The sequence below is a fragment of the Excalfactoria chinensis genome, chromosome 18 (genome assembly GCF_039878825.1).
Source record: "Excalfactoria chinensis isolate bCotChi1 chromosome 18, bCotChi1.hap2, whole genome shotgun sequence".
NCBI classification, from domain to species: domain Eukaryota; kingdom Metazoa; phylum Chordata; class Aves; order Galliformes; family Phasianidae; genus Excalfactoria; species Excalfactoria chinensis.
In genome coordinates this window covers 2419291-2446423 of record NC_092842.1, presented here as the reverse complement: position 1 = coordinate 2446423, position 27133 = coordinate 2419291, and the positions used below count along the sequence as shown (strand labels likewise).

Below are 27133 nucleotides of genomic sequence, written 5' to 3'. Positions count from 1 at the left end.
AGGAATTGTTGTTGGGGTTCAATGTGCAGAGAATCATTAAGGCTGGAAAAGCCCTCTAAGATCCCCAAGTCCAACCCCAACCCATCCCACCATGCCCACTGACCACGTCCCACATCTCCATGGTTCTGGAATGGTGACTCCATCATTCCTTGGGCAGCCATGCTGCTGCATCAACACTCATTTAGAGAAGAAACGTTTCCTAATATCCAACCTGAACCTGAGACTGTGGTGTTAGTTTGTGTGCCTGGTGTTGCCATCACTAGAAGATCCAGCTGTGTGTTTTGCATTTGGTGGTTCTTTGAAAGCAGACGAGTCCCAACCCAGCCCTGCTGTGTGCCATGATGAGGCCATTCAGCAACAAGGTGGGTCTGAGGGGCAGGCGGTGCTTTTGCATGCTATGCTGGTTCTGAGAATAAATGCAGCTCGGGCTCCGTGCTCCAGAGCTGACCTCTGTCTCCAAGGACCCTGCAAATAAATATATGTAACGGGAAGGACAGAATTGGAATCTTTTTTTAGGTCGCTGCTTTAATTTTCAGATGTCTTCTATCTAACCTGGCTCCGGGAAAAAAACATCTTGGTTTTTATTACAAGCCCCAAAGGCTCATACTAATAGGTTGGTTTAGAGCTGGCAATAATATCTTCCAGAAAGTGTGTGCAAAGCTGGCCGAACTCGAGGCTCTGCCAACACTTCAGCATCCCCATCTCTGCATCTTCAATGGCTTTTTCCATTCCCTGCTCCCAGCCCAGGTAGACCATTGGCCATGTCCAAGAGCTCATGGTTGAGCCCAGGTTTTTGGGGAAGGCTGCAGGGACATGGACTGGCATGGGAGGTGCATTCCCTTCTGCTCTTTCCAAGGCAGTTTGTTCCTTGCTATGGTGCTAGGCAGTGATGGCCATGAGGAGGCAGTGGGCACAGGGTAAGGACTCCGGTGGCTCCCACATGGTTCAGCTGTGCTGGGGGCACAGCTCCTGTACCATCTGCCTCTCCTTCTGTCATTGTGTCTCTAAATCAAAGAGGCAGCTCCATTCAATAATTCATAGCCTCGTGTTGCCTCTGTAATATTTAAAGGGGGGAAAGATGCCATTTGGGTTGTCCTTCCTGCAGGCTGGAGGGAGAGCAGCAGGAGTGATGGAGACGGGTTGGTTCCTTGAGCAGTGCAGTTCATCTGGCAGCCCATTCCCAACACCGACTGGCAAAGCTGTCCCTTAAGGAGGGCCTTTTAGAGGTCTTATCCTGCACCCAAGCAGGCTTATTTTCATTCCTGTAAAGACTTTCCCAAAATCGAAGTGGAATGGAGGGTGTTCTGCAAGTCCAAAGAGTCTGGTTGTTTAGAAGTCACTGGAGTATCCCATGTTCATTATTTTAACAATTGGAGAGAGGATTTTATTTTCTCCCGAATCATAAACACAATCTTCGGTGTGTTTTATGAAAACAATAAAGCTAAACTCTAATAACCACACATTTTCCTTGCTTTATGTGCGCGCATCCTTGGGGAATGGGGCCTCAAGGACTCATCTTGCTCTGCTTTTAACAGAGTTTTAATGTGCTCAAGTTGGGAAGCGGTGGAGAGCTGGATTCTGAATTTGCTTTGGTACCTGAAGGAATTTCTTTGCCTTTAAAAATGCTCAAGGTGAGCAAAAAGGGAACATTTGGAAGAGAAAATTAGTGACGCAATGCAAAGAAAGCACTGCGATCTGCAAATCAGGCTTCATTTAAATGCTGTATATCACAAACTCTTCTATACGAGGTCTAGTTCGTTTTGTAGCATCTCTTTTTTTTCCTTCTTTTTTCTTTTAAATCTTGTGAATAATATTGTTTTCTTTTAGATCTGAGGCTCTCAGAGGCAATTTGTGACATAGAACCAAAGTGGGGAGGTGAACGAAGCGGTTCCTAAAGTAGTTAGCCACCTGATGGATTGTTTTATATTGGAGTGCAGAAGTAGGTTAGGGCCCCAGCTCTGTCTGTGGCTGTGAGTTTTGATTGAGAACTCACTTAACGAGATACTTTCCATCCAGAAACATTGAGAAGTCCAAAATACCATGGAGATGCTCCAGTTTTGAGCACTTTTCGGGGAGCAGGGAGGGAAGGAAATGCCATCTTTTGGCATTTCTTTGAAGAAGTGTGGGTATGGAGCATTCTGTGCTGTAGACACTGCGGGACAGCAAATAGCAACTGACTGAGTGGAGGAGGAGGTGGTGAAGTGGGGGTCGGCCTCTCCTCCCAGGTAACAGCGATATGGTGGGATGGAATGGCCTTGAGTTGGCTGGTCCTTGAGAACAGTGAGTGGCAAGAGAAGGAACCCAACATGTGAGACATGGGGAAGGACAATCTGTGGCTGTGCATCCCAAAATGTCGACACCAGAGGGCTGAGGAGCCCAAACGGTGCTGGGATGGGAGGAAAGGAGAGGAGATGAGATGTGGTGCTGCTGCTGATGGCAGGAGGTGGTGCACTGGTGTGGGCATTACTCAGAAGGGGTCTTTTTAGAGGCAGCTCTGTGCTCTGTACATGGACAGGCTCTCACTCTGCTCCTTGGGTGTTTGGAAAGGGTATTTGGGGCAGCAGGAGAAACGATGTGCTCTGACCATCCCCAAGGGCACACACAGATGTGTGCTGAGCAAACCCTGGGATGCACACCTGCTCACACACGTGCCCAGCAGTGTCCCTGAGCTGGCAGAGCCATCCTGGGTAGCAGTGCTTAATGAGCCCCAGCTTGAATGTGCCAGCACTGCTCGGTGCCTGTTGGAGCTGACGCGGTGTTCTCACGTCCCGAGCCCTTTGATGCTTGTCTGAGAGCATCGGCGCGCTCAGGCTTCCAAAAGAGCTCTCGGCAGAAGAGTGATAAATGTGTTTAATTTTTGCAGAGCTTGTAGACTGGTTTTATCCCAGGATCCGTCTCTTGAGGTTTTATTAGCTGATGGCGACTGTAGGAAAAAAGTCAAAGCGACCAGATAGGAACAGCCGTGGAATTGATGTCGGAAGCAAGAGCGTGTTTTGGAGATAACGTTTCTCGTTCTCACCATTGCTGCGTGCTGAGTTCTGGCAGCACAGTCCCAGTTCTGCTGTAGCTGTGTGGCTGCTGCACACCAAAAACCCCTCCTGTATAGATGGGGGATGCTTTGTTGTGCCCTGCTCGGGTCCGTCAGAGCATCCCTTCAGGGACTGGTGATGAGACAGGTGACAAATGCCCATTTCCCTGATGTGCAGCTGATAAACCTGTGCAGGGAGAGCTCAGTTTGGGCGGCAGGAGGGGGCCCAGATCCTGTGTGCTGGGTGGGGGAACCGTTACCCACCTCTGGGGCTGCAAGAGGGACAATTTGCAAACATGCGTTGTTGCGTTGCCGTAGGGAGCCGGGCTGTAAATCATCACCTTGCAGCCTGCATGCAGATTCATCCAGGGAACCTATTTAATTAGGGGATAAATTTAGAAATCAATTATTATTTGCAGAAACAGTTTCCTTCCCTCTAATGAGGCTGCAAGGATTCATCCCCCTCTGCCTCTCCCATGACCTTTGTGTATGCAGAACAGGGCTGGAAAGGTTCGATATCTTTTCTTATTATGGCTGATCCTTTTGGGGTGGCGATGTAGGACTTTCCCCAGGACTCTTGTAGGGCAGCAGATGGGGATACAGGAGTGAAAGTATGCTGTTTGTGATCTATTGGTGCAGTGATGGTAGGGGAAATAGGTCCAGTGTGAATGGGGATGTGGATCAGCCTTTCCAATGAGTGGGCTGCTCTCTTCATCGCAGCAAGCAAAGCACTTGATGTGAGAGAGGTCCCGTGCTGGATGCAGGGACTGTGCTATGCCCAGCCCAGGGTGGCAATCACATCACTGTGAGAGCATCACTGCTCTGGGCTGCACGTGTTTCTGCCACTTAGGAGCTTTTAAGCTCTGACAAATTGCTTCGCCTCTGTTTTGATTCATCCACTTCTGAATGTGGAAAAGCTATTTTACCCACAGGCTCCGAGAAGTCTTAAATAAATTCATTTGCTTTTATTTTACTTTATTTTGGATTTTAATGCCTCCTCGTCATCTGATGCCACTTGCGGAGCCCTCCGGCTGCTCTGTGCTTTTAGCTCTTTTGGCTCAGTCTGCTTCATCTCAACACAGCTCAGTTCAGGTCAGGGAGAGGTGGCAGGTTTCATAGCCCAGTTTCCACAAGCCTGTATATTCTGGTAGGGGATCTGTGGGCAGCCGCCGTATTGCCTGGTACGTGGGCACGTGGGGCTATCCAGAGAGCAAGAACTCAGATGCATCTCCCAGAGAAGGGCAAGGATGCTCAGCTAATCCTAATCCTTGCTTGAAGTCTGCCTTGAAAGCAAGGGTGGGACCCTATTGGAGTGGGCTTTCCATCTCGATGTACATGGAGGAGTTCTGTCAAATGTTCCGCTTTGTATCAAATACTTCTTGCCTTTTGGGCAAGGACAAGCCCAGGCTTTTCCAGGCTGCTCATCCTGCTGCTCCAGGTGATCCCATCCTTGCTGTCCTGGTGCTGTCAGCCCATGGGCAGCTCCTGCAGTTCACCGGTTGCTGGCTGTGCCAGCGTTCACCAGGAGGAGAGGATCCGTGGGGGAACCGTGCTGTAAAAATTGCTTTGCTTCACTGTCTGAGCAACGCCGTGAGCTATCATCTTACCTTATGGTTTTAAGAGGTATGTTTCCCAAAGAGAGACGTTTAAAAATGCATGGAGGTTATAAAGATCTTGGCTAGTTGTAATCAAGCTCTGGGCGATGCTCGCCCCTGGAGTGCCGCTCTGTTGCTCCAGCAGTGCGCTGTGCACACGTGTGGATGCTATAAGCCCGCTGCAGTGCTCGGCTTTGTGGTGGAGCCTGCTGGCTTTGCAGTGCCCTTCGAGTCACCCCAGCAGGTCTGGCTGCCCTTTCCTCCCACAGCAGCTTGCAGGGAGGAGTAGTGAGGGGATACAAAGCTGCCTCATCCCTGTGGACTGTGCTGCAGCCACGGGCACTGCCTGGCTTGGGGCAGAGCATCCTGCCCTGGTGCTGCAGGTATCTGCAGAGAGCTGAACTCCCAGCCCTGCGTGTCCCTTTTGTCTCTCATAACCCAGCCCTAGCTCAGTCACGGGGCACTGCTGGCAGTGCTTGTTACCTGCAGGAAGGCTTCTCAGTTGGAGAGATGTGCACCGGTTTCTTTAATGGGGATTAATGGTTGAGTTATCAAAAAGGAAATGGTGCTTGTGCGTTTGAAATAGCTGGCAAAAGCCTCTTCAGATTATCAGCTATTCCCATTTATCAGCTGTGTCTGCTTGGCTTTGGGTATGGCACGCAATGAGATCTCAAAGCGTCCTTGGGGACGCTGTTGTGTCTACATGGGGAGTAGGGGTGCAAAAAGGGCATAGGGCTCTCCAACCCTGCTATTCTGGCACTGGTTTAGTGGGCATGGTGGCAATGGGTTGGCAGTTGGACTTGGTGATGTTAGTGATCTTTTCCAACCTTAATGATTCCATGATTCTCTTCTGGGCTCAGCATTCCCCATCCAAGCAGCAGTGCCCTGCTGTGCTGAGCCACATGCCAGACATCTCCATAGGGCTGGTTTAACACGTAGCAGCACCATCTGCCTGAGTGCAGTTGGCTTCCACGGCTGGTCAATGGGAGTCTCTGCTGACAAATAAAAATGGAATTGAATGGAAGGGAATTGAAAGTCAAAAGGGCCCTGTAATAATTTTAGACTGCCTGAGGCTCCGCGCTGAAGCCCTGGCATTATAAATAAGGGTAATGGACTAGGGACTGAATTGCAATCAAAGCAGCTGTAAGAACGGGGAACGTACACGGAGCTTCCTTAAGGTGCGTGGAGGCTGATTGTGATCTGCAGGCAGTGAAGGCAGATCAATACCTGCTCGTGGCTTCTGTCAGCCTCTGCAGCCTTTGGTTAGAGGGGACGTGGGGGCTGCAGAGCCACGAGGAGGGGTTTGTGGTGCACGGTGGGAAGGGCTGGCTCTGTCCTCATTGCTTGTCCCATCTCATCTCCTGGTCCTCAGCTCTGTCTGCATGGTGATGCAGCCTGCTGGCCTCCTGCTGTGCCTCACCGTAATTGCATCTGCCCGGAATATGCACTTTTTAGAAAGAAAAGCACAGTGCACACATGAATGTTTATGAATTAGTTTGGTGGGAGAGTGAGAAGAATCCCAACATTCTGGTTGGGTTCACTGTGCCTGATGTACACTACTCTAGAACGTACATGAACCCAGCTTCTCATTCTTCTCTTTCTAGACAGCCCCCAAACAGCAAAACCCACCTCTTTGTACACCTAACCTTGTGCTGGGCTTTGGCCATTGGGTTCATCCAGCATCAGGCAGAGCAGGGGAGATGCTGAACTCGAACCCTTACAGTGCTGAGGCTGTTCCCCACGGGCTACCTCAGGACCAAGGCTCCCTGCTGCCCTCCTGCATCCACAGCAGCTCCCAGTCCCAACCTTAAGGACGTGCTGTGCCAGAACCACCCGTGGAGTTCCGTGCAGGTGCAGAGCATCTCATGCTTTGAAAAGAGATGATCAGAGAGATCTTGTCAACCTTCTTAAACTTCTGAGCTTCTCTATTCCTTCTTTACAACGTGCAGCTGTGTTTGTGTGTTGCCCTGGGGAGCACTGCGAGGGGAGCACGTTTAGAAGGAAAAGAACATGTTAACATTGAGCGGAGGGAAAGGTGGAAGAAATAATGAAGTGAGCTAATGATTGAGGAGGAAAAATACCCACCGCACTGCCAACAAAAGACCCAAACCCTAAGATGTGTTAGGGCCTGTTTGACTGCAGAATTGTTCCCCTGGGGAACGGGGGGAAGCCCCATTACTGGAGTCATTTTGGAGCAAGTCTGCTATAATCTGCTCTGCAGGGAGCAATTGTGTGCTGGCAAGGGCGCTGGGGAGATCTCTGTTTATGACTTTGTGCATAATTTTGGTTCATTAGCATAAGTGGTAGTAGCTAGCACCAGAGAATCTATATACCAGCACTTGGACAGTGGGTGATGGCTTTGGAGAGCATGAGCTGGGGAAAGCCAGTGGCTGAAGGCAGGAGTGGTGCTGAGCATTAGGGTGAGGGATCTGGGGACCCTCTGCTTCTGTGGGTGCACCCAATGGGATTGGGGATGGGGACGGCTGTGGGTTGGGTCTGGGGCACAGAGCAGGGGCAAAGGGCTCTAAGCAAAGTGGGTTATTTTAATGCCGACCTTCAAGGATGAAACAAAACGTGGGCGACGGCGGTGGATTAGCAGAGAACAAGCCAATTAAATACAAAACAGGCTTTGTGAAACTTGGTGGCAGATAAGGCAGGGCTGCAACCTCCCGAAGAACCGATGAACGCTGAAGCATTGCATAAAGGCAAAAGGGGGGGGGGGGGGGGGGGGGGAGCTGCTGAATATTTCAAGCCTGGCAGCCTGCCTTGGAGAAGGCAGGGGTGAAAAGGCTATCAGCACTCTTTGTGCCATCAGCCAGACAGCACGGGAGGAGGAGGAGGGGGATTGGGGGGGGGAAGGCAGAGCGCCCGGCAGCCGGGAGGCACGAAGTAACAATTCTCCAACTTTAATATCTGCTGTTTCATTTTATATTCATCATGTCAGCATAATCTGCTTTTATGGGAATCGTCTTGGTTCCCAACCAAGTGCGTTTTAGGCCTTCTTGCTTTTAGGTTTGATTGTAATAAGAGCTGAAGAGTTAGAAATGTTTGTGTGTGAGGATTGTAGGAACGGTTGGAGGGAAGGTGGAATTTCTACATGGATCAGAGGGAGCCCTGCTGGGGTCCCACATCCCTCCATGACCTGTCCTGGATTGGTGGCTGTCCCATTGCCGTGAGCGGTTTGGGTTCTGAGCAGTGGGAGGTTTTTTGTTTGGAAGGTTCGATATCCAAGGAAAACATGAAGCTGCAGCCTTACGGGACCCAGAGGAAGGGCAGAGAAGGAGAAAGTGCTTTGTGTACTTCTTCTTGATGAATTCAGAGCATCGTTAGCAGATGCCATCCATCCTCTGGGGGCAGTCAGCATCATTGCCAACACAGGCAGGGCTGGATCTGTGGGTCAGCCTGACCATTTTCTCCTTGTTTCACCCACAGAGCTGTGGCTGTTGCTTTAGGGCCGGCTCGAACGCTGAATAGCTCGAGTTCTTGAATAGCTACAGCCTACAAGTGCTTTTCCATTGCTGCCCATTTCGAACCCTCGCTGTATCTCATTCTATTTTAGTGCAGGAATGCCCTTAATTTGCTCCAAAAGTATTTGAAAGCTCTGATAACGGGCAATCTTGGCTGCAGACTATTGCATTCCTGCTGATGGACGGCGTATCGCCGCTGTAACTACCGTGTAGATAGCGGAGTGACAATGCGTGTCCGGCGCAACACGGGCAGTGTAATATTCGTGTCAAGTGCTCGAGGCCAAGAAACTTCCCTGCATTTGGATATTGAAGGGTTCAGCAGCTAAAAAGGCTCGAGAACATTTTTCTTGCATTTTTTTTTACCCCCTTCCTTTTTTTCTCTCCCCGAGCAGCAGATCTGCTGGAAGGCTCCCAGTGTTCTGGCAGCGCTGGGGGTGGTGATGGCCAGGTTTCTTGCATTGTGGGGTTCAGGGCTTTGGGGAGCATTCAGATATTTATAAATGGATGGTAAATGGCGCCCGGCGTTCATCAGGAATTGCCTCGCTGCCGGGTTTTGCTTAACGTCGCGAAATGAATGTTAAATTGAAGTTTCTACTTTTGGAAGAGACCTTTTGAACATGAAACAGGCTTATCTCCAGTCTAGGCTAAAATCCAAAAAATTGCCTGAATCTCAGAACTCCCCAGAAATGTTCTCTGTGATCCGTTTATACACCCCGTGCAAAAAAAGATACGTGTGGAAAGGGAAGAACTTCGGAGGATTCTGGCTGCTCCTGGGGATTTCTTCCATGCTGCCCATGGTGTGATGAGCCTTTGAGAGTGGTGGTGGTCGGGTCCTGGCAGCGCCACATTGGGTCCCTGCTGTGGTTCAGGCAATGCAACTTCTGATCCTGAGCCTGTTTGGGCAGGGGTGTGTGGGAAGTGTGCGTGCCCAGCAAGCAGTACTACAGATTGCCCTGTCCCGTGGGTGACTGCACCTCTGAGCAGAGTTAGGATGGGGCTGTGCTATCCATCCTAAAGCTGTCAGTGCTTCTGCTCCTCCATGTGACCTTTGATGCAGTTTTAATTAGACAGGTAGGTGCTTTTCAGTGCTGAGCTTTGAACTATTGGTATAAAGACAACTGTGGCTAAACAGCCCTGATACTGCCTTCATTCTGTTCTTACTTTTACCACCATACGAGGCCCTCCACTCTCATCTCTTTGCAGGTGAGATGGCTGTGTTCCATCCTTACTGTGCAGTATCGCACCAGCTCCTGTCCTGAAGTGTGAGCCGCAGACCTGACTTGATTTGCAGGGCAAAGACTGCGAGCAGCTCCTCTTGGTTCTGCTTTGCTCCAGCAAACAGCTATTTATATTAAAGGAGAGAAGGGATTATTAGGAGACATCTCGTTGCAGTGACGGAGATGTGACAGTGAGTTCACGCATCCCCTCCAAAGTGCGAGCGTGGGCTCTTTATGGATCCCATGCATGGTCAGGAGCTGTTTAGTTTTTTTCCTCTGAGTGCTCAGATGTGCACAGAAATTGGGGATAACGACCAGTGCTGTGCTTGGGAGGCAGCGCTAATGAGCACAGACCTCGATGAGGTTCAGCTGGCAGTGGCACGCCTGCAGTGCCATTAGCGAGGTGCTGAATAAGGGGTTGGCAGTAGCAGGGTAGTCTTGTCCTTGCCCCAGCCCTACTGAATTCCCACAGTAGCAGTGGGGCATTGCCTTCCTGCAGCGGCAGCCCTGTGGATCCATCCTGTGGCACAGTGGGGGCTTCTCTGCTTTAATCTGTGGTTCAAAGCCCAGAGTCTGCTGCTGAACAATGTGCTGCTTTCAGGGTTGGGAAGAAGTGTTCCTGAAAAATAGACTTTTGTTGTTGGGTCAGGAGGGGTCAGGACACGGGTCTGTAGAAATGGAAGCTCTTGATCTTGTGGCTACCAGTGATCCAGCACCTTGAAGGACCTTGACCCAAAAGATGTTGGGAGCTCTCAGGATGCCCTCAGCTGGGCTCACTTCATTGTTCCAACCCCAACCCAACCCCACCATGCCCACTGACCATGTATCTCAGTGCCACATCTCCACTCTCCTTGGAAACATCATTCTGAAGCATGTCACGACCCACTGAATCAGATGTGAGGTGGCTCTCCTCAACAGAAGGGAATGGGGTTTGGGTTCCCCATGATATGACTGCTTGCTGACACCCCACGTCCGGTGACTCAGAGAACTGCCACTGGGAACCTGACATCCTTCCCATTGCTTGTCTTGCAAATGGAACAACAAATGCAAAAAGAGAGGTGGTGGAAGGAGAAATATTGTGGCTTATTTAGCAGCAGTATTTTTTTTTTCAGTTTCGGTTTAGCTGCCAAACTGACAAATCGGTTCTTTGCAGAGATCTGTTAAAAACTTGATAGGCAGCTGTGGAGCTGTCAGCACTCCTGTTCTGCTGCTGCCTGGCCAAGCCAGAAGCTACAGCTGCAGATTGGAGCTGCTGGGAGTGCTGAGTGCAGAACTGTGCTTGCTTTCGGTTGCATGAAGCCCAAATGGTCCCAGCTCCTCATTTGTCAGGTATGGTGCCGTGGTGGTGTCGGGTGGGGATGCTGCAGCGCTGGGGCGTATTGGGATGCTGCCATCACGACTCCCAGTCCTGAGATGGGAGATGCAGGTTAGATGTGAGGAGGAAATTCTTTACGCAGAGGGTGGTGAAGCCTTGATGTCGTGGAACAAACTGACTCTCAGTTTTGTGTTTCCTCCCTGCAGAGATGTCGGGGACGGTGGCGGACATCTCGTTGGTGCACTGGAAGCAGCAATGGTTGGAAAACGGCACCCTGTACTTCCATGTCTCCATGAGCAGCGCTGAGCAGCTCTCCAGGACCACCCCCCCCAGCCTCCAGGAGCCTTCCGAGATCGTGGAGGAACAGATGCACATTCTTCATATCTCTGTCATGGTGAGTAGGAGTGTATGGGGATAGTGATGGTAAAGGACAGGCTGGAGAGTCTGACGTGCGTGTCTTTGTCCTTGTCTGTGTCTTCTTGTCCCTCCAGAGATGGAGAGGTGTGTATGAAAGGGCCAGGAGACAAAGTGGGGCTGGTCTTGTATGAGAATGAGGTGGTGGTCTAGAAGTTAGGTTTCTAGATTCCCAGAGCACTGTGTACCTGCACATTGCTTGCACAAAGGAAGTATTTTATAGGACTGGGAATCCTACTGCAGCATCCCTGTGCACGAGGTGCATCTGTTTGTGTTTTACAGCCTGTGTGCTATTTCTGTGCCGTCTGTTTTTTTCATTTTGGAAAGCAGAGCAGAGGTAGCTTCATGATGACTTTTTTTTTCCTGCTTGAACAGGCAGCTGTTTGGCTTATACAACCTAAATCTGGTGGTTTGTTTTTTTTCTGGGCACCTCAACCCTTGTCAGCGAGGCTTCAGATTGGGCACTGAGTGCAAGTGAACACAGAAAGAGGCTCTGCATTAATGCTGTTGGGTGAGGGAAGGTACAGTGTGAGAGCAGGATGGCAGAAGGGGCCTTAGGGTGACAGACTCCAGATGAGCGAGGTGAGGACAGGAGAGAAACCAATGTCCCTCGTGCACTTTCTTTCCAAGTCCTGGTGCTCCCAGCAATGGGAGCTGTGCTGGGGACCTGCAGTGTTCCCTGGGCCAGGACTGCCCACCAGCAGAAAGCTTTGCCCATCTTTTGGATGATTCATTAACTTCTTTGAGTGAACCCAAGCCAAGGTTGGAGTTACTAGCAGAAGATAAATGCCTTTTGTGGGTTTCTCTCAAAACCACATGGAGTTGTGTAGCTTAAGTAAAACTTCTCAGAAGTCTTTGTTTCTTGGATTAAATGCTAATCCATGACCCTGAGCTTTGGGCTGCTTTCCCATACTATTACCTAACATCCTGACTGCAAGTCATTGCATCCTGCAGAGCCCACACTGCTGTGTGCCATCCGAGTGCCCAGCTCCTGCCCTCCCGTGTCCTGCTGTGTGCCATTCACTTGACATGACCTTGCCATCATTTCTCTGTGTCCTGCCACAAGCCCCAGGGGCAGCTGTGACCCTCTCTGCACCTCTGCTCAAGCTCAAGGACATCTGTAGCAGCACAATAGTACTTTTTTTCTTTCTTTTTCTCACCATTTTGTCTTAATCTTTCCCTGATGAAACATAACACATTAATTACTGCAGTTAAAGGGAATTCAGTCTCCATTACTGTTTGCCACCCCTTTCTTCTTGGCTTGAGCAACTAAGATTTGTCTCCCAGATGAAAAGGGAGGAAAGGAAATGTATATATATATATAAATATATTTATGTAAATGCTAGATTTTATTTACTCTTTATTTTTTGTGCAGCGCCAAGTAGGAAGGAATCGATATTTTTGTCATTATGTCTGTTGTGTTTTTTCCCCATAATCTTAGCTGTTATTTGGGTTTAATTGTGTTGTTTCCTCTTGTGTGGAAGTAAATCTTATCTGTTTTGGATTAAAATTCAATGAAGGTCACAGCAGCTCGAAAACTTACCAGGCTGCAGCAATTAATGTTCATTTGGCTTTGATAAATTGGAATGTTCCCCACAATAGGACTGGAGTGGATTTCAGAAGCAATAATTCTTCCATTAACTCAATGATTCCCTGCATGATAGAGCGTCTTGTCACTGCTCTGTTTGTCGTCTGTCACTTTGAGGATCTGGGCATATGCCTGATATGATTTATCATGATTATTGGGGCCGCTTGTGTCAAAACATTTTAAACCACTAATTATTCCAGCCTTGTAAATTGCTGAATTTAGCAGAACATAAGATATATTTTTCTCCACCATATTGTGCCTGTTCAGTTATTGTTGAGCATCGTTGTGGGCTCAGGCTCGGAGCCACGTTTTCTAGTGCTTGCTGCAGCTGTGTGTGCAATTGCAGGATGCAGAGCTGTGGGCATTGGCAGGATGGGCACATTTCACCTTGCACCTGAATGGATGAGCTTTTTGGCAGCTCTTTGGCTCTGCGTTGCCCTGTGCTGTGCCCCTAAGATGGGGATGCAGGACTGGTGCCTGTGGGATGTGATAGGTGGGGAAGGTCACCTCTCACCTTCCCAGGATGATAACACACCAAAGCCTCATTTCATCTTGTACCACCTCCATGCAAGGGGCTGTTGGAGTGTCTGGAATAAAGATGACCAGGTATCATCAAACTGATCTATGTTTTGTAACTTCCTGCTTTCTGCATGCAGCAGACAGTTAGCTGCTGGTTTTTCGGTCTCCCGGCAGATTTTTCAGCTCTTATTTAGACAAGTTTCCTTTTTATTTCTTGATCTTACGCATCCCAATGTGTCCCTAATGATCAGCTGCTTGTGCTGTGCTCTGTCAGCTTCTAAGATGGGTATAAAGTGTGCTCTTAAACGCTTCCCTCTGATTGAGCATCCTGCTCTGAAGTGGAGCAGAGTGGGATGTGCAGCCCAATGCCTTCCTCCCATTACCATGGTCATCACTACAGGTTCAGAAACATTGCATCTGTATCTAAGAGCTGGAGGGGGGGAGGGTTCAGAAACTGCTGCCTCCTTCCTGAAGCTGCTTCTCTGCCATCATCCATCCATCTTTAAACTCTCTTTTTCCCCTTTTCCTGTCAAGAATGTCATGACTCTGCCTCTCTGCACTGCCTGTGTTTCCTTGAAGAGCCCCATTCCCATTGGGCTCCCAGCTTCAGGTTGGCTGCACAATATATTGGGTGTAAGGGCTGAGTGCTCCGGTGGCTGTAGGATGCTGCTGGAGCCTCTTTGCACCTCTTTGCAGTGTGCCTTGTTGATGGCAGCCAGCTCATTTGGAGAAGAAGGGTGTAACATGAGTAATGAGGTAGTGAAGGAGGCACAACATCTGTGTCATCATTTCTGCACCAGGAGGTCAACCGGATTCATAAAACAGGCACTTCCAGCTTGTGATATGTTTAGGAATTAATTAGGGTAGGGGAAAAAAAAAATAATGCTGCAGCAGCAGATTTCCTTATCCGAAAGTTATTAAGCGGCTAAATTGATCTCCAATGAGCTGTTTGGGTTTGGTTTATTTTTTTTTATTTTTTTATATTTTATTTTTAATAAAAAGAGGAATAGGATCGGTAGGAGCTGCCCCAGGCCGAGCCCAACACGGCATCCCCACGTCGTCTGTCCCTGTCCATGGTGCTGAGCCCTCCCCGAGCTGTCTGAGGGCGCTGCTGGGCCCGCGGCTGTATCTGATGCCCATCAACCAACTCTTTCTAGGCTCGGAGAGATATCCTCTGCCTTTCCCAGTCTTTTCCCCTCTTCTTTCCACCTCTCCACCTTTGCAGAGATGGGATAGAATGGGAACCGGGTGTAATTAGCGATGTGCCCTTGTATTTGGGGAATTCGTTTTGAGGGGATTTGTCTTTCAAGTGTTGCTTTTGTGACAGAGGGTCCTGTTATGTTCATAATTCTTCACTCGTTCCTCTCTTTTCTACCTTAGTTACTGGGAATGCATTATTTTATAACTCTCCATCTAGCAGAACCCCCGGTGTTAAAATATGTAACTGGAGTGCTTGATTTGCATCCCTGATAAAGTAAGGATGAATAAACACTCTTAGTTCATCCAAGCTGAGCAGCGAACCAACTTTCTGATGTCATCCCCAGGGCAATCCAAGTCGATATTAGGGGAAAAGCAGCCATGGGAGGGACTGCTCCTTGCAGATGGCATTGAACGCGTGGGATGCATCTGCTGCCGTAGAAATTTTCCATCTTCAATGTGCTGAAGAAGGAGAATAGTTGGAGGGGGAAAAGCATGAGCTCGTGTTAGATAGGTGGTTGGTATAGACAGAGGGTACTTGAGCAGATGCTGAAGTGAGGAAATGGAGGAGAAGCATAGGGATTTGGGGAGAAGAGTAGGGTTAGTGCATGGCTCAGAACATGGGCACAAGGGAAGGAGCTGTGTACATCTGCCCTCACCCTGTCTGTGTGCATCTTCATGCTGCTGAAAAGTCAAGTGCGTGTTCATAGTGGGGCTGTGCTTGGAGTTTGCAGATCATAGAACCACCAAGTGGTTTGGGTTGGAAGGGACCTTGAAGACCATTGAACCCCACTCCCTGCTGTGGTTTGGCTGCCCCCCAGCAGCTCAGGCTGTCCCAGGTCCCATCCATGGCCTTGGACACCTCCAGGGATGGGGCGCCCACAGCTCCCTGGGCAGCCAGTATGGGAGAGGAAGGCACATCCCTGCCCCATATGGGCTCCCTGTGCCTTGTCTCGCCTTTTCCTCAAACTCAGTGTAATTTGCAGCTTTGCCTTCTCTCAGTAGTTGTCCTCGTTTGAATATATGTGCAGTGCTGCTTAGAAATGCTTCTATCAGGTAAAAGTTATCAGCATCAGGAGCCGGCTCTTGTTGAGGTGAGCTGTGACAAACCTGATGTAGGATTGCTTTGAGATGCTTGGGAGAGATTTTTGTACGAGACAGAATGTTTTGTTGGCAAATCTCACAGCCTGGAATAAGTCTTAATGACAGGATGAAACACAATATCTTATTTGTCCCAAGAAATATGATGTTTGCTTTCATTTAGAGCTTCTTTTTTCTTTCCCATTTAAAAATAAATTGGACTTAGTTTCACACAGCAGCACAGCAAAGTGAAAAGGCAGAGTGCTTTGTGCTCAGGAAAGTGTCAGAGTGAAATGTTTCTCCTCTTCAGCACTTTCCATATCCTCCCCACAACGCTTTCGTTTCAGCTGATGTGAAACTGTCTGAGCAGACAAACCGTTTGTAGAACATCTTGCCAGGCTCCTTTATTTTTGAGTAACTGCAGCTAAACCATGGGTGAAAAAGATTTGATGAACGGCCGTCAGCACCTTCATCACCCAGGAAGTGGGGATTGGCTGGAAATAAACCCGAATCTGAGTCTGGGTTCCATTGGGAAGGGATGCTCCAAAACGTGCTGATGAGAAGCAGAGGAAGAAGCTCATACGTGGGTGATTTTTCTGATTGTTTCAGGGCTGCCAATATAGCTGAGAACTTCTTTGAGGGGAACAAATGTGTGCGTGCGTGTCTGGATCTGCTGCAGGAAACTGGGCACAATTCCTACTGGTGTAACTGGGAGCAGTGTGGGCCACATGTGGTTATTTTTGCCTGTCCTGCTCCTGCTCCACCTCCCCCCTCATCCCCCCAGACAGCAGGACCCAGCTCTTTTTTAGCCTTCACAAGGTCTCTGTGGTGTGCAGCAAAGAAAAGAAACTAATGGTGCTTATTCTAAAAATCCAATTACCTAAAACCACGGGAAAATAATGATTTCTGAGGGAGCGGTGTGTGCTGGGTGCGGGTGCTGGTTCAGCCTGGAGAAGAGAAGCCTGTGGGGAGAGATGAGAGAGAGGTCTGTCGGTATCTAAAGGGGCTGTAAGAAGGAAGGGGGCTGACTCTTGAGCAGGGGCCATTGTGATAGAGGTGATGATGCTCCATCCCTGCAGACACCCAAGGGTCAGGCTGTTGGGTCTCTTGAGCACTGATGGAGCTGTTGGTGTCTGTGCACTGCAGGGAGTGGGACCTGATGGCCTTTAAGGGTCCCTTCCAACTCAAAACATTCAGTGATTTTGTGACTACCCTGAGCCCAGCTTTCCTTATTGCACCAGACTTGGAGGACTTGGGTGAAACCATCATGCTGATGGCAGCAATTGCAGAGAGAGCTACTGGGGAGCATGGAGCAGCTGACAAGGTGAAATGCAAACACTGGGGAGTCCTGGGAGAATGATTGAGCTCCAGAGAAAGCAGGGAGCACGGTGGTGGAGTACAGGTGTGTCGGAGCTGGATGCACTTTGGGACATGTTGTATGGATTCTGTCTCCCATGCCATTTTAGGACACCGCTCTTTGAGACCTGGGATGCTGCATGCTAGTTTTGGGGATCTCTGAGCTGATGGAGGGGCTGTGCTGCTGGTCACAGTCACCTGTGGTGTGGGGTTGGGAAAGACAAGACTTGCTTACAAATTGCAAACAAAGGGCACGGTAGCTGCAAGGCTTACAAAAACAAACAGAAATGAGGTGAAAGCTGCACATACAGCGACCTACAGCTCAAATTAGTGCCAGAGGCTCATCTGGCTTCACAGCATCAAGTAAACGAGCTGCAAGGCGCCTCTCAGCTTCGAGGCTAAGGTCTGGTTATGGAGGTGTGGGGTTGCCCCAACCATAGGGTACTGCTTGGGTTGGGGCGCCCCTCCCAGGACCTGCAATGGGTTTGGGTGAAATGCAGACCCTCAGAGATGCTTGCTCCATTGCCTCGTGCTGGCCACGTTTCCCTCAGCAAAACAAGCCGCGTGCTTTGTTTCTTTGCTTTTCCCCTTTTTAAAAGGCCACTTTTCAATCCTTTGTGCACTCCCTCCTTGGCATGCAGGGCCTCGAAGGGGAGGGAGCCCTCAGCCAAGCTCTCCATCACATGTCCCTTGTTTTGCTGTGTTATTTTTTCCCCACTGCTACCCTTGCCAATGAAAGGACATTGTAGAGCTGCTGAGACTGGCAGGGGCTGGGACACTGCCTGCCAATAGCCTCAGTGTCTGAAAGGGCTTAGGAAATATGAGCTCTAAATTAGTTCCCAATTTTTCCTCTTTTTCCCTGCTAAAAGAGCCCTGTAAAGCCTCCTCAGCACCCCCGGCATGAGGGGTTTTACCCAGAGAGCATGGGGACACCAAGAGCACCCTTGGAGCACCCTATGGGAGGAGGGGGGCAAATGTTGGGTATATGCCCTGGCTGTGCTCCCCCCTTCATGGCTTTACAATACTCCCTTGGCAAGTGCCTTCAGGTCCTCAGCTGCAGTGCTGAGAGGGTGGGAGGGGAAGTGCATGGCTGCCTGGAGGCAGTCAAGAGCTGTGGGGTGCTCAGAGCTTCCTAGGGTCCCAAACCATATAAGGGCCCTGTGCTTTGAGACTGTGGCTTTGCTCTAGGGAAGAAGGAGAGCATGCAGCCCTGAGTGCCAGCAGCGTGCATGGAGGGAGCAGGAGCTCTGCGTAGTAGCCTTGGGTACCAGCATTCTACCTACTTTCTCAGTGGTACCTTAGGAAACAGCAAAGGAAAATTCCAGTTCCAGAAGCCTACTGTTGTCTTTCTCAGGGCTCGGGCTCCTGCTCTCCCCCCTCTTTATGCCTTGCAGCCAGCTCTGAAGCAGAAGCAACGCTCTCTGCCAACCTAATGATTAGCCTTTCTGCTAATGACCCACGAACAGTGTCCAAAATAAATGAGCCCAACCTGCTCATCTTATTAGCCAAATGATAGCGAAGAAGGAAGAAATATCTGCAAAAAATTGCTTAGGCAGCTGGAATTTGGAAGTGTGATGGAGTCAGTGCTTGAAGCGTGGAGAGGGATGGGCGAGTTGTGCATCTCCAGAGCTTTGCAATCCCTGGTGCAAAGGCCTGGTGATGATGGTGGGGAAGGGCTCTGGGGTCTGAAAGCATTATCCAGTCAGCCCCCAGGACTGGCCCTGCAGCCTCATGTTTAGTAGCAGAGAAAAATGTCCTTGTTGCCTTGTCCCCTCCTCAAGCAGGAGAGCTGGCTGAGGATGCTGAGGACTTCCTGCTCCATCCAGCACCCAGCGTGCCCACCATATGCTCTCTGACATCAGCACTGCAGCTTGTCCTGTAGGCTCCTTCCGTTGTACATAGGCTTAAATTGTGTCTTGGGATTTGTTTTCTTCCTTTCCTAACTGGGAAGGGAAATGCTAATTGTTTGGTTTTGTTCTGAGGAGTTTCAGATTGAAACGATTATCTGTGCTGAAGAACATCCTGACAGTGCAAAAACCTTCAGACAGGCGGTAGATAACCCTTGGCTGGTTGTGCCCATTGATGCCTCCCTCTGCATTGACCCATCCTGCAGAGCTGCCTCTGCTTCCCCCACTGTGACACCTGGTGTACAAGGAGCTTCACCCCCCAAGAAGGCTCAGTGCCAGCTCACAGGTGTCACCTCAAAGTCATTCCTGTAAGCGAGTTTGTCAGGTTTATGCTGACGTGGTTTTGCTGGTTTTGGACTGACGGGTTGTTTTTGAGAGTGGAAATTGTTTCCTCGATGCTCCGACGTCGCATCCATGCATAACCCATCGATGGCACCAATATCCATTGAAATGCTCCAATGAGCGATGGATCTCTGTAGGGCTTTGCTGGATGAGGATTCCTTCCCCATAGCATCTCAGCAGTGGAATAGATATGGAGACATCATTAAATCCATCCCTCTGCTCCGAGCGGGATTAATAAACCCCTGTCACTGCTGATGGATGTTCCCCTATCCTGTTCTGCACTGCTGCCCCGGCCCTGCTGGTGGATGGAGGTTTGGGGTTGGGCTGTAGCTGACCTGGGAGCACCACCCCCCATCATGCTGACTGCAGCTCCGGTTTGCTCCTATTTCAGGGGAATTTTACACTCTTTGGATGGATTTAAATAAGCAGGTGGTCAGAAGTGATTGATTGAGATCCTTTCCCTATAAATGCTTTGCTCCAAGAGTTTAGCAGCCCCATTGCTCCCTGCAGTGCCGTGTGCGTGTCCTTGTCCCATGCAATGGGCTGCGTGCAACTGGCTGCTGCAGGACGTGCTCCTCCTTTCCTTGAGTGTGAAAGGCCCTGTGCAGCCCAGCCCTGCTCTGTGTGGGCATTAGCAGTGTGTAGCTTCACCTGCTGCTGCTCTTGGGAAGGGCTCTCCTTTCCTCGTGCCGCCGGGGCTATTACAGTAAATTGCCAGATGCAATTGCTTGGCCATCTCATAGATTTGTATCTCAAGTGTCCTTTGGAAAGGGAGCCCTCAGGTGATGCTGGGAATGTTAAAACAATAAATCCGCTTCTTCCCATTGCCCTTCTGCAGAACAGTGTTAGAAACTGTACCAGCGTGTGGGCAGCTCTGTGCCTGATGCAGGGCAGGAGCAGAGAGCAGCTGGGCCTTGTCGCTTGTCTGCTCTCTCAGCTGCTCCCCATTCCTCTGTTCTCAGACCCCTCATATGCAGCAGTAATATGCACATGGGGCCGGGAGGGGATACGAGCCTGTTATTATCCATTTACCCAGATATCCCAGCTAATCAGCTTTCAGATGGGGAGAATTAATTGCTTTCATTCAGAGAGCCGGGCAGGTTTAATTGAAATGAATCCTTTCCTGTTTTCAAATGGCCACTTCCTCAGAGGCTGCAGCATGGAGCTCTGCCTGGCTGCCTCTTGTAGCAGGGCTGGGCAACACAGCTCCCAAATTGTCTCATTCTCCCCAGGAGTGCAGGGCAATGTGTGCCATGGAGTTGGGCATGGAGCTCAGCATGTGCCCGCTGCTCCAGGGGAGGTGATGGAAGGATATGAGGTGGTTTTGCTGTGCTGTCCCCAGAAATACAGGGCACAGTGGGGACAAAGCTGCATGTAGCAGCACAATACTATGCCGGCAGCACAAGGCAGGCAGGGACAGAGCTGACACCGTGTCCCCGAGCCGTGCTGCTGCCTCTCCTCCTCCCCACTCCTCTGCTGTCTCTGCCCAGGCAGCGCTGGGCAGGCTGAAACCCAGCTTCCCTTAATTAAAGGTCTGTCTCCTCATCACAAGGATGTGGCTGTAATTAGAGCTGGATGCAAAGACTGCTCCGCACCGTGTGGGAGCACAAGTGACAGCTTGCCCTGGTGAGCATCCCCTCGAATGGCACCAGCAAGGACACAGCTGGGACAGGTGTCTCTGAGCTGCCCCTCCAGGTCCCTTCCTGCAAGCCGTGCTGCAGAACAAGTTTGCTTGCTGTGGGCTCGGAAATAGTAACGGGTTTGCAGATGGTGGTGCTCTAAATCCAAACCTGTTGAGCAAATCACTGCTCAGAGCTCAGCCCGTTTGCAAATGCAAGCATCTCAGTGCCTGTCCAGCTCCTGTAGCATCCCACAGGGAGAAGAGGCATGTAGGACAGGGGAAAGGTGTGGGAAGGAGCTGTGATTTCTTCTGCCTTGTCCTTTGCTGGGTTGCAGAGCGCAGTCGGATGCTGTGGGTGCTGTGTGTGAGCTGTGTGTCCCTGCTGCAGTGCCTGAACCCCCAACAAAGCAGCGGCGGTGCTCGGAGCGGAGCGGTGCTTCGTTCTGCCTCTGTTCAGAAAGATGCTCGTTATGCTGAAATATTTGCACTTAAAGAAAACTGCCTGACCATATTTACACAATAGGCTGGATCGTTCCCAAAGCAGCTGCCAGCTGTTGGCTCAGTCATAAACCTTTAACAAACCCCACGGGCAACGAAGGGAGCTCGTTCTTTCCTTCCCTACACGCACAAAAGCATCTACCCATCAGCTCTTAGCTCTGTAAGTATTGAAATGTCCTTATATAAACCTTCACAATCCTCCCATGTGTCATTGCTTTGTCCCACGTGTGGGCAAAAAGTGACAGCAGTACACTTGGAAGCAATGGGGACCCAAGGCACAGTGCTGGGCCACCAAGTGCAGGGCGCATCCCAGCTCCCATTACTGATGGATCTCTCAGGATACAAACAGCAGCGATCCTAAGAGGTCCTCTACTGTAACCCTGCTCTGTTATGCTGATTTTTTCCCCCTTCTTTGCCACCTTCTTTGGACAAGTGTAGAGGAGCTGACAGCCCCACGGAGCTGGCTGGCTAATTGAGCAGAAGAGCTGTTGTAACGTGCCACTCACAGGCACTTGGAAGCTGGAGGCACAATGTGAGTTGTGTTAATGTTCCCTCATCCGGAGATGTGCATCTCTTATTAGATTAATTTTTTTTAATATATGCAGAATATACAGTGGGAATGGTATTAATTCGCACTAATGGTTGTGAGATCCAGCGAGAATTAACCACGTTTTTTTGTAAATGAGTGGGAAGTGGATAAACACAATTATTACAAAAACAAAAAAAAAAGGCGCTGTTTGCAGCAGTGGTACATGGTACTCATTTATCTGACAAGTGTTCTTTACTTTTAATTATATTCCATCACTTGCTAGCAAATGCTCTGCTGGTAGATGTTGTAATAATCCGAGTCGTTGCGAGGGCTCACTGCGGTGCAGGGGGTTTGGTTGGAGAGCTGGCAGTGTGGGTGGTAGGAGCTGCAAGCAATGGGGATGCTGAGGTTTGGGTGGCCATGCAGGGGGGATGAAAGCAGCCAGGATTTGCTTCCTGGCTCCTAAAGGATGGGGGAGCTTGTGTGGCAGGGGGTTGGAATCATAGAATCACAGGATCACGTAGTCGTTAAGGTTGGAAATGACCTCTAAGATCCACACATCCAACCCCACTGATTGTGCCACTCAATGCCACATCTCCATAGTTCTGGGACACCTCCAGGGATGGTGACCCTGTCACTCTCTGGACAGCTGTGCCACTGCATTATTGCTCTATCAGAGAAGAAATATTCCCTAATATCCAACCTGAACCTTAAAGCCCATCCAGTCCATACTCCTGCTGTGGGCTGAGCACCAGCACAGGCCAACTGAAGAGCAGAAAGCAGCACACCCTGACCCATTATCCATGTGTTCTGCCAGGGGGTTGGGATGTGCCATGTGGTCACCCAGCAGCCCAGGGCACGAAATGCTGGAAGAACCCCACTGGATGTACCAGCACTAGATGTGGTGGCCCCTCCTTTAAAAGCTTTCCCATTGATCCTTAGCTCAAGTGGCTTTTCCCCCTCTGTTTTATAAGCTGACTAAAACGCGATACACTGAGCAGCTCTCAGTGAGCCGAGCAGGAGGAGCACGTGAGCATCACTCAGCAGGGAAAGGGATGGGGTTGGGGAGCTCCGAGCCTTTGTGTTCCTCAGCGATTTGCTCAGTCTGCCTGCGTAAGGGAAACGCACGACCATAATGCATTTTAAAATCATCCCTCTCTTAGGGCAGGCCCCGGGTTAGCAGGTCAGCCCAGCTAGGTGAGCCGTTCAGAGCGCATTAAAACCACAATTTATGCAATCTGCACTCAAGTGTTAGGAAGAGCCGGCAATCAGGTGCTTAATAAAATCACCTACAGCCCTCCTCTTTCGGCTGGCTGGAAATAAATGCCTTTTTTACATGATAAAAATGGATTAGGAGTCATTTGGAATTGTTAGCCAGGCGTGGGGCACGCAGGCGTGAGGTGCCATTGGGGCAATGCTGGGGAGAGCATTCCAACTGCCAGCAATGGAACGTCCCCTGTGTGCGCCTGAGCTGATTGGCAGCTCCACTCCTTCTTTTTGTTTCTGTTCCCGAATGGAAGTGCAAAACAAAATTCAGTGTGGCTTGAAAAAAAAAAAAAAGAAAGTAAAATTATATGGAAATGTGACTTTTTTCTGACTCTTTCTTTTAATGTGGAAGAGGCAGAGATTTTAAAGTTATGGTTCCCACAGCAACTGTAACTCTCATCTCTTGTACCTCTGCGATGCTTTGCAGGACTCTGTGTGCTATTAGATTTATGCCCGATGTGCTTATGTACAGCATAGCAAGCAGCGTGCGAAGATGCATGGGCTGGCAGAGCAATGCTGCAGGAACACCAGGGCCAGATCCTGCACTCTCCTGTGCCATGGAAACACAGGGTGACTGGGGTTGGAAAAGACCTCTGAGATCATCCAGTCCAATTGGACATTTACCACCAGTATTGCCCGTGCCCACTGATCACACCAATGGGGACGGTGACCCCATCACTCCCTGGGCAGGTTGTGCCTGTGCATCACCACTCTGCCTGAGAAATGTTTCCTAATATCCAATGTGAACCTCCCCTGACACCAGTTGGACAGGGCGTTTCTGGTCCCAGGCTGTGCTGCATGCGCTGAGTGTGAGAGGGTTGGGGGTCCTGTGGGAGCACGAGCCTCTGCCTGTTGGAATGATGCTCACAGGGTCTCCATCCTGCAGTTTGCCATCGCTTGGAGTTAAATTAATTAGAAATCTGCTATTTCAAATGACAGCTCGGCAAAAACGTGATGCAAATGTTTGCAGCTTGAAGCTGCTTTATTACAGCCTTGGACCAGGAGAGGTTTGGGCATCCAGGTGTGAGGTTGGTCCACGCTGTAGCATCCTCTCCGCTTTGGTGTATCTGCATTGAGCTGGAGTGGGGTGAAAGGTCTGGAAGAGAGATGAGGTGCTGGAGGGACCCCAAGGATCATTGAATTCCAACCCCACTGGCAGAGGCAGGGCCGCCAACCTCCAGGTCTGGTACTAGAGCAGGTTGCCCAGGGCCTCATCCAGCCTGGTCTTGAACATCTCCAGGGGCTGAATGATGGACCAGAAGGGGCTGTGGGGTCTTCTTGGACCTCAGGACTTCCCTGGAGCCTTTTATTTCTCATTGGAGTAAAGCGTAACTTTTCTGAAAGCATCCAGCCCTGGTATTAAAAAATAAATAAAAAATCAAAACTGACAGTGATGGATAATCCACTGCAACCCATGGTAAATTGTTCTAGTGTTTAATTACCTGTACTGCCAGAAAGGGAAGAGAGGAAAAACTACAGTGTGGAGAGAGCTCTGAAGGACTGCATGGCCATCACTTGGCTCACAGCACGGCCCCTGTATACCGCATCCTTGCTGCTTTCCAGCTTCACCTGAGCCTTGTTCCTGTGCTGTGTTTGACCCCATAGTTTTGCAGTGCTGCACATGCCCTCTCCTCCCTCTTGCCACATCCTTAGCAGGACCAACCCCATTCCCCTCTTTGCTGTGCTCCCATTGCCGTGGCTGTGCAGCTGGGATGTGTCCACATCCCCATGGTGTCCAGGGGGTCGTGGCTGCATGCAGCCCAGGGATCTCAGGAGAGCAGTGAGGAGGAAGGACATTACGTGGGAGAATATGCATGTTCACAGCTCACAGGATTAAAGGCCCATGTTCTTATCACTGCAGAACAGAGTATTATAAATCCAGCCTTAGCATACCAAATCCCCTCGCGGCTCGGCCATTGTTTGGGAATATTAAAAAGCTCTGAGACAGAAATAATCAGTTTCCGAATGACACATTGTCAAATAAAACATTTCTCATATTATCCCTTCCTTCCCCTTTCTCTCTCCCGCTCCCTCAGTTGGATAATTTAACATGAAAAATAGATTAAAATGAGGCTGGCTTGAATGCCTCCTAAGTTTGACTTTTCTTTCCCCAGGAAGCTCTCCCTGCGTGTGCACGGCGCTCCAACAAGCGGCTGTGATGCGGGGTCAGGGATGTGGGGAGCACATGAAACTGAGCTGCTGCTGAATGCCGGCGGTTGGCACAGCTCCTGGGCACATGGACCTGACCCAGAGCCACCCAATGTGCAGCAGGGCTGTGAGGCTGAGAGTAGGGCAGCAAATGGTGGGGCAGAGCGCCGCTCCATCTCGCGTGCAAGTTGAATTGGGAAAGTCAAGCTGAGCATTGTCATCCTGAATCTTCCAGCCAGGCTCCCATTAGTGTCAATTAGTGGAGAGATGAGAAGGCAGAGGGCAGGGCAGCAGGCTCCTCCTGCAGTACTGCCCACTCCACACCCTGCCCCATCCCTAACGCACACACTTCCCATGCCGCCTCTTTACAGATGATCTTCTCTCTGCACGGCACAGTGCTTTGTATTGTGTGCAGAAGAAATATTTGCACGTCTTCACACCGCTCTTGCATGCTCTGTAAGGTTCCCAGCTATGGCATTCTTTGTGCCAAACAGATGCTTGCCCTGCCCCAGCTGCTACATGTCATGCTGCAAAGCACCAATTGCTCACACTGCTCCTGATTTATGTGCTTTGCTCGCCTGCTGTGGGGTGAAATTGCTTTGGTGCTGCAGAGAGATGGAAGGGCCCAAGGTGGGTGAATGCACAGCTCGTGCTGTTTGTGTCAGCCTCCAGAGCAGGCAGAGGTAGGGCTGCCCCATGGGTGGGGAGACCACATCCATGGAGACATTCATATGAAGGAAGTTTGTGCCTTTAGGTAATGATCGATGATTTTGATCATAGAGTCATAGAGTCACGTGAGTTGGAAAAGACTTCTGAGATCCCCAAGTCCAACCCCAGCTCACCCCCACCGTGCCCTCTGACCTCATCCCTTAGTGCCACATCTCCAAGTGTGTTGAATGCTTCTAGGGATGGTGACCCCACCAGCTCTCTGCAGAGCCTATTCCAATACCTGGCTGCTCCTTCTGAGAATAATGTTTCCTAATACCCGAACCTCCCCAGCTTTCTTGCCCTTCTCTGGATGCTCACCAGGGCCTCAGTGTTTTTCTTGTAGTGAAATGCCCCAAATTGGACACAGTATTTGAGATGCAGTGTCTGTGCACAGGGATAATCACCTCCCTGCTTGCTGGCTGCACTATTGCTGATGGCCGTGATGCTGTGGACCCTGCTTCATGGCCTGCCACTGCAGCTGGGGGGCCTCATCCTGCAGTTCACAGGAGAGGAAGAGGGCTGGTTCTGGGAATGGTGAGTGGCTTTGGTTCTCTGTGCCCTGGAGGGTGAATGTTGGGTGGCTGATGTGTTGATTACAGGGTTATGTGTAAGAGGGGAGCGAGCGCTGGTGGTTGCTGCTCATCCCCCATCCCTACGTCTGCTGATGTGTCTCTTTGCTGCCCCACAGGGTGGGCTGATCGCCCTGCTCCTGCTCCTCTTGGTCTTCACAGTGGCCCTGTATGCCCAGCGACGTTGGCACAAGCGCCGCCGCATCCCACAGAAGAGCGCCAGCACCGAAGCCACCCACGAGATCCACTACATCCCCTCGGTGCTGCTGGGCCCCCAGGCCAGAGAGAGCTTCCGCAACTCACGCCTGCAAGCCCACAACTCGGTCATCGGCGTGCCCATCCGTGAGACCCCCATCCTGGATGACTACGAGGATGAGGAGGAGGAGGAGACGCCGCAGAGGGCAGAGCCCAGCAGCAGGGAGGATGAGTTTGGCAGCCAGGTGACGCGGACACTGGAGAGCCTGGGCCGGGGTGGGGAGGAGAAGCCTGACTACGAGAAGAAAGGTTGGTGGCTGTTCTGCCTGGTCTTCCCATCACTCGGTGCCCTCAGAGTGTCTGAGCTGCTTGGGGCTTCCTGAGGAGGAGGTCCTGGATCTGCTGTTTTATCCTGAGTTTTCATCTTTCAGCTGATTCCATAGAACCATAGAATGGTTGGGTTGGAAGGGACCTTATACCCCCCCCCCCCCCCCCATGCCTGCACCCCACCTTAGGCTGCCCAGGGCCCCATCCACGGCCTTGGGCACATCCAGGGATGGGCACCCACAGCTTT

General features: G+C 50.5%; 1 protein-coding gene across 4 annotated transcripts in view; it reads left to right on the top strand.

Moving 5' to 3' along the window:
* ASTN2 (astrotactin 2) overlaps window positions 1-27133 on the top strand; it is a 273672-nt gene that overhangs the window by 67679 nt on the left and 178860 nt on the right. For 3 of the 4 annotated variants that reach the window (XM_072353116.1, XM_072353115.1, XM_072353114.1), the window contains 2 exons: window positions 10829-11016; window positions 26484-26868. In XM_072353116.1, coding sequence (XP_072209217.1) covers window positions 10829-11016; window positions 26484-26868 — 573 coding nt within the window. Of the gene's footprint in view, window positions 1-10532; window positions 10637-10828; window positions 11017-26483; window positions 26869-27133 lie in introns of those variants that run through there. The other variant, XM_072353117.1, reaches the window with a different exon arrangement.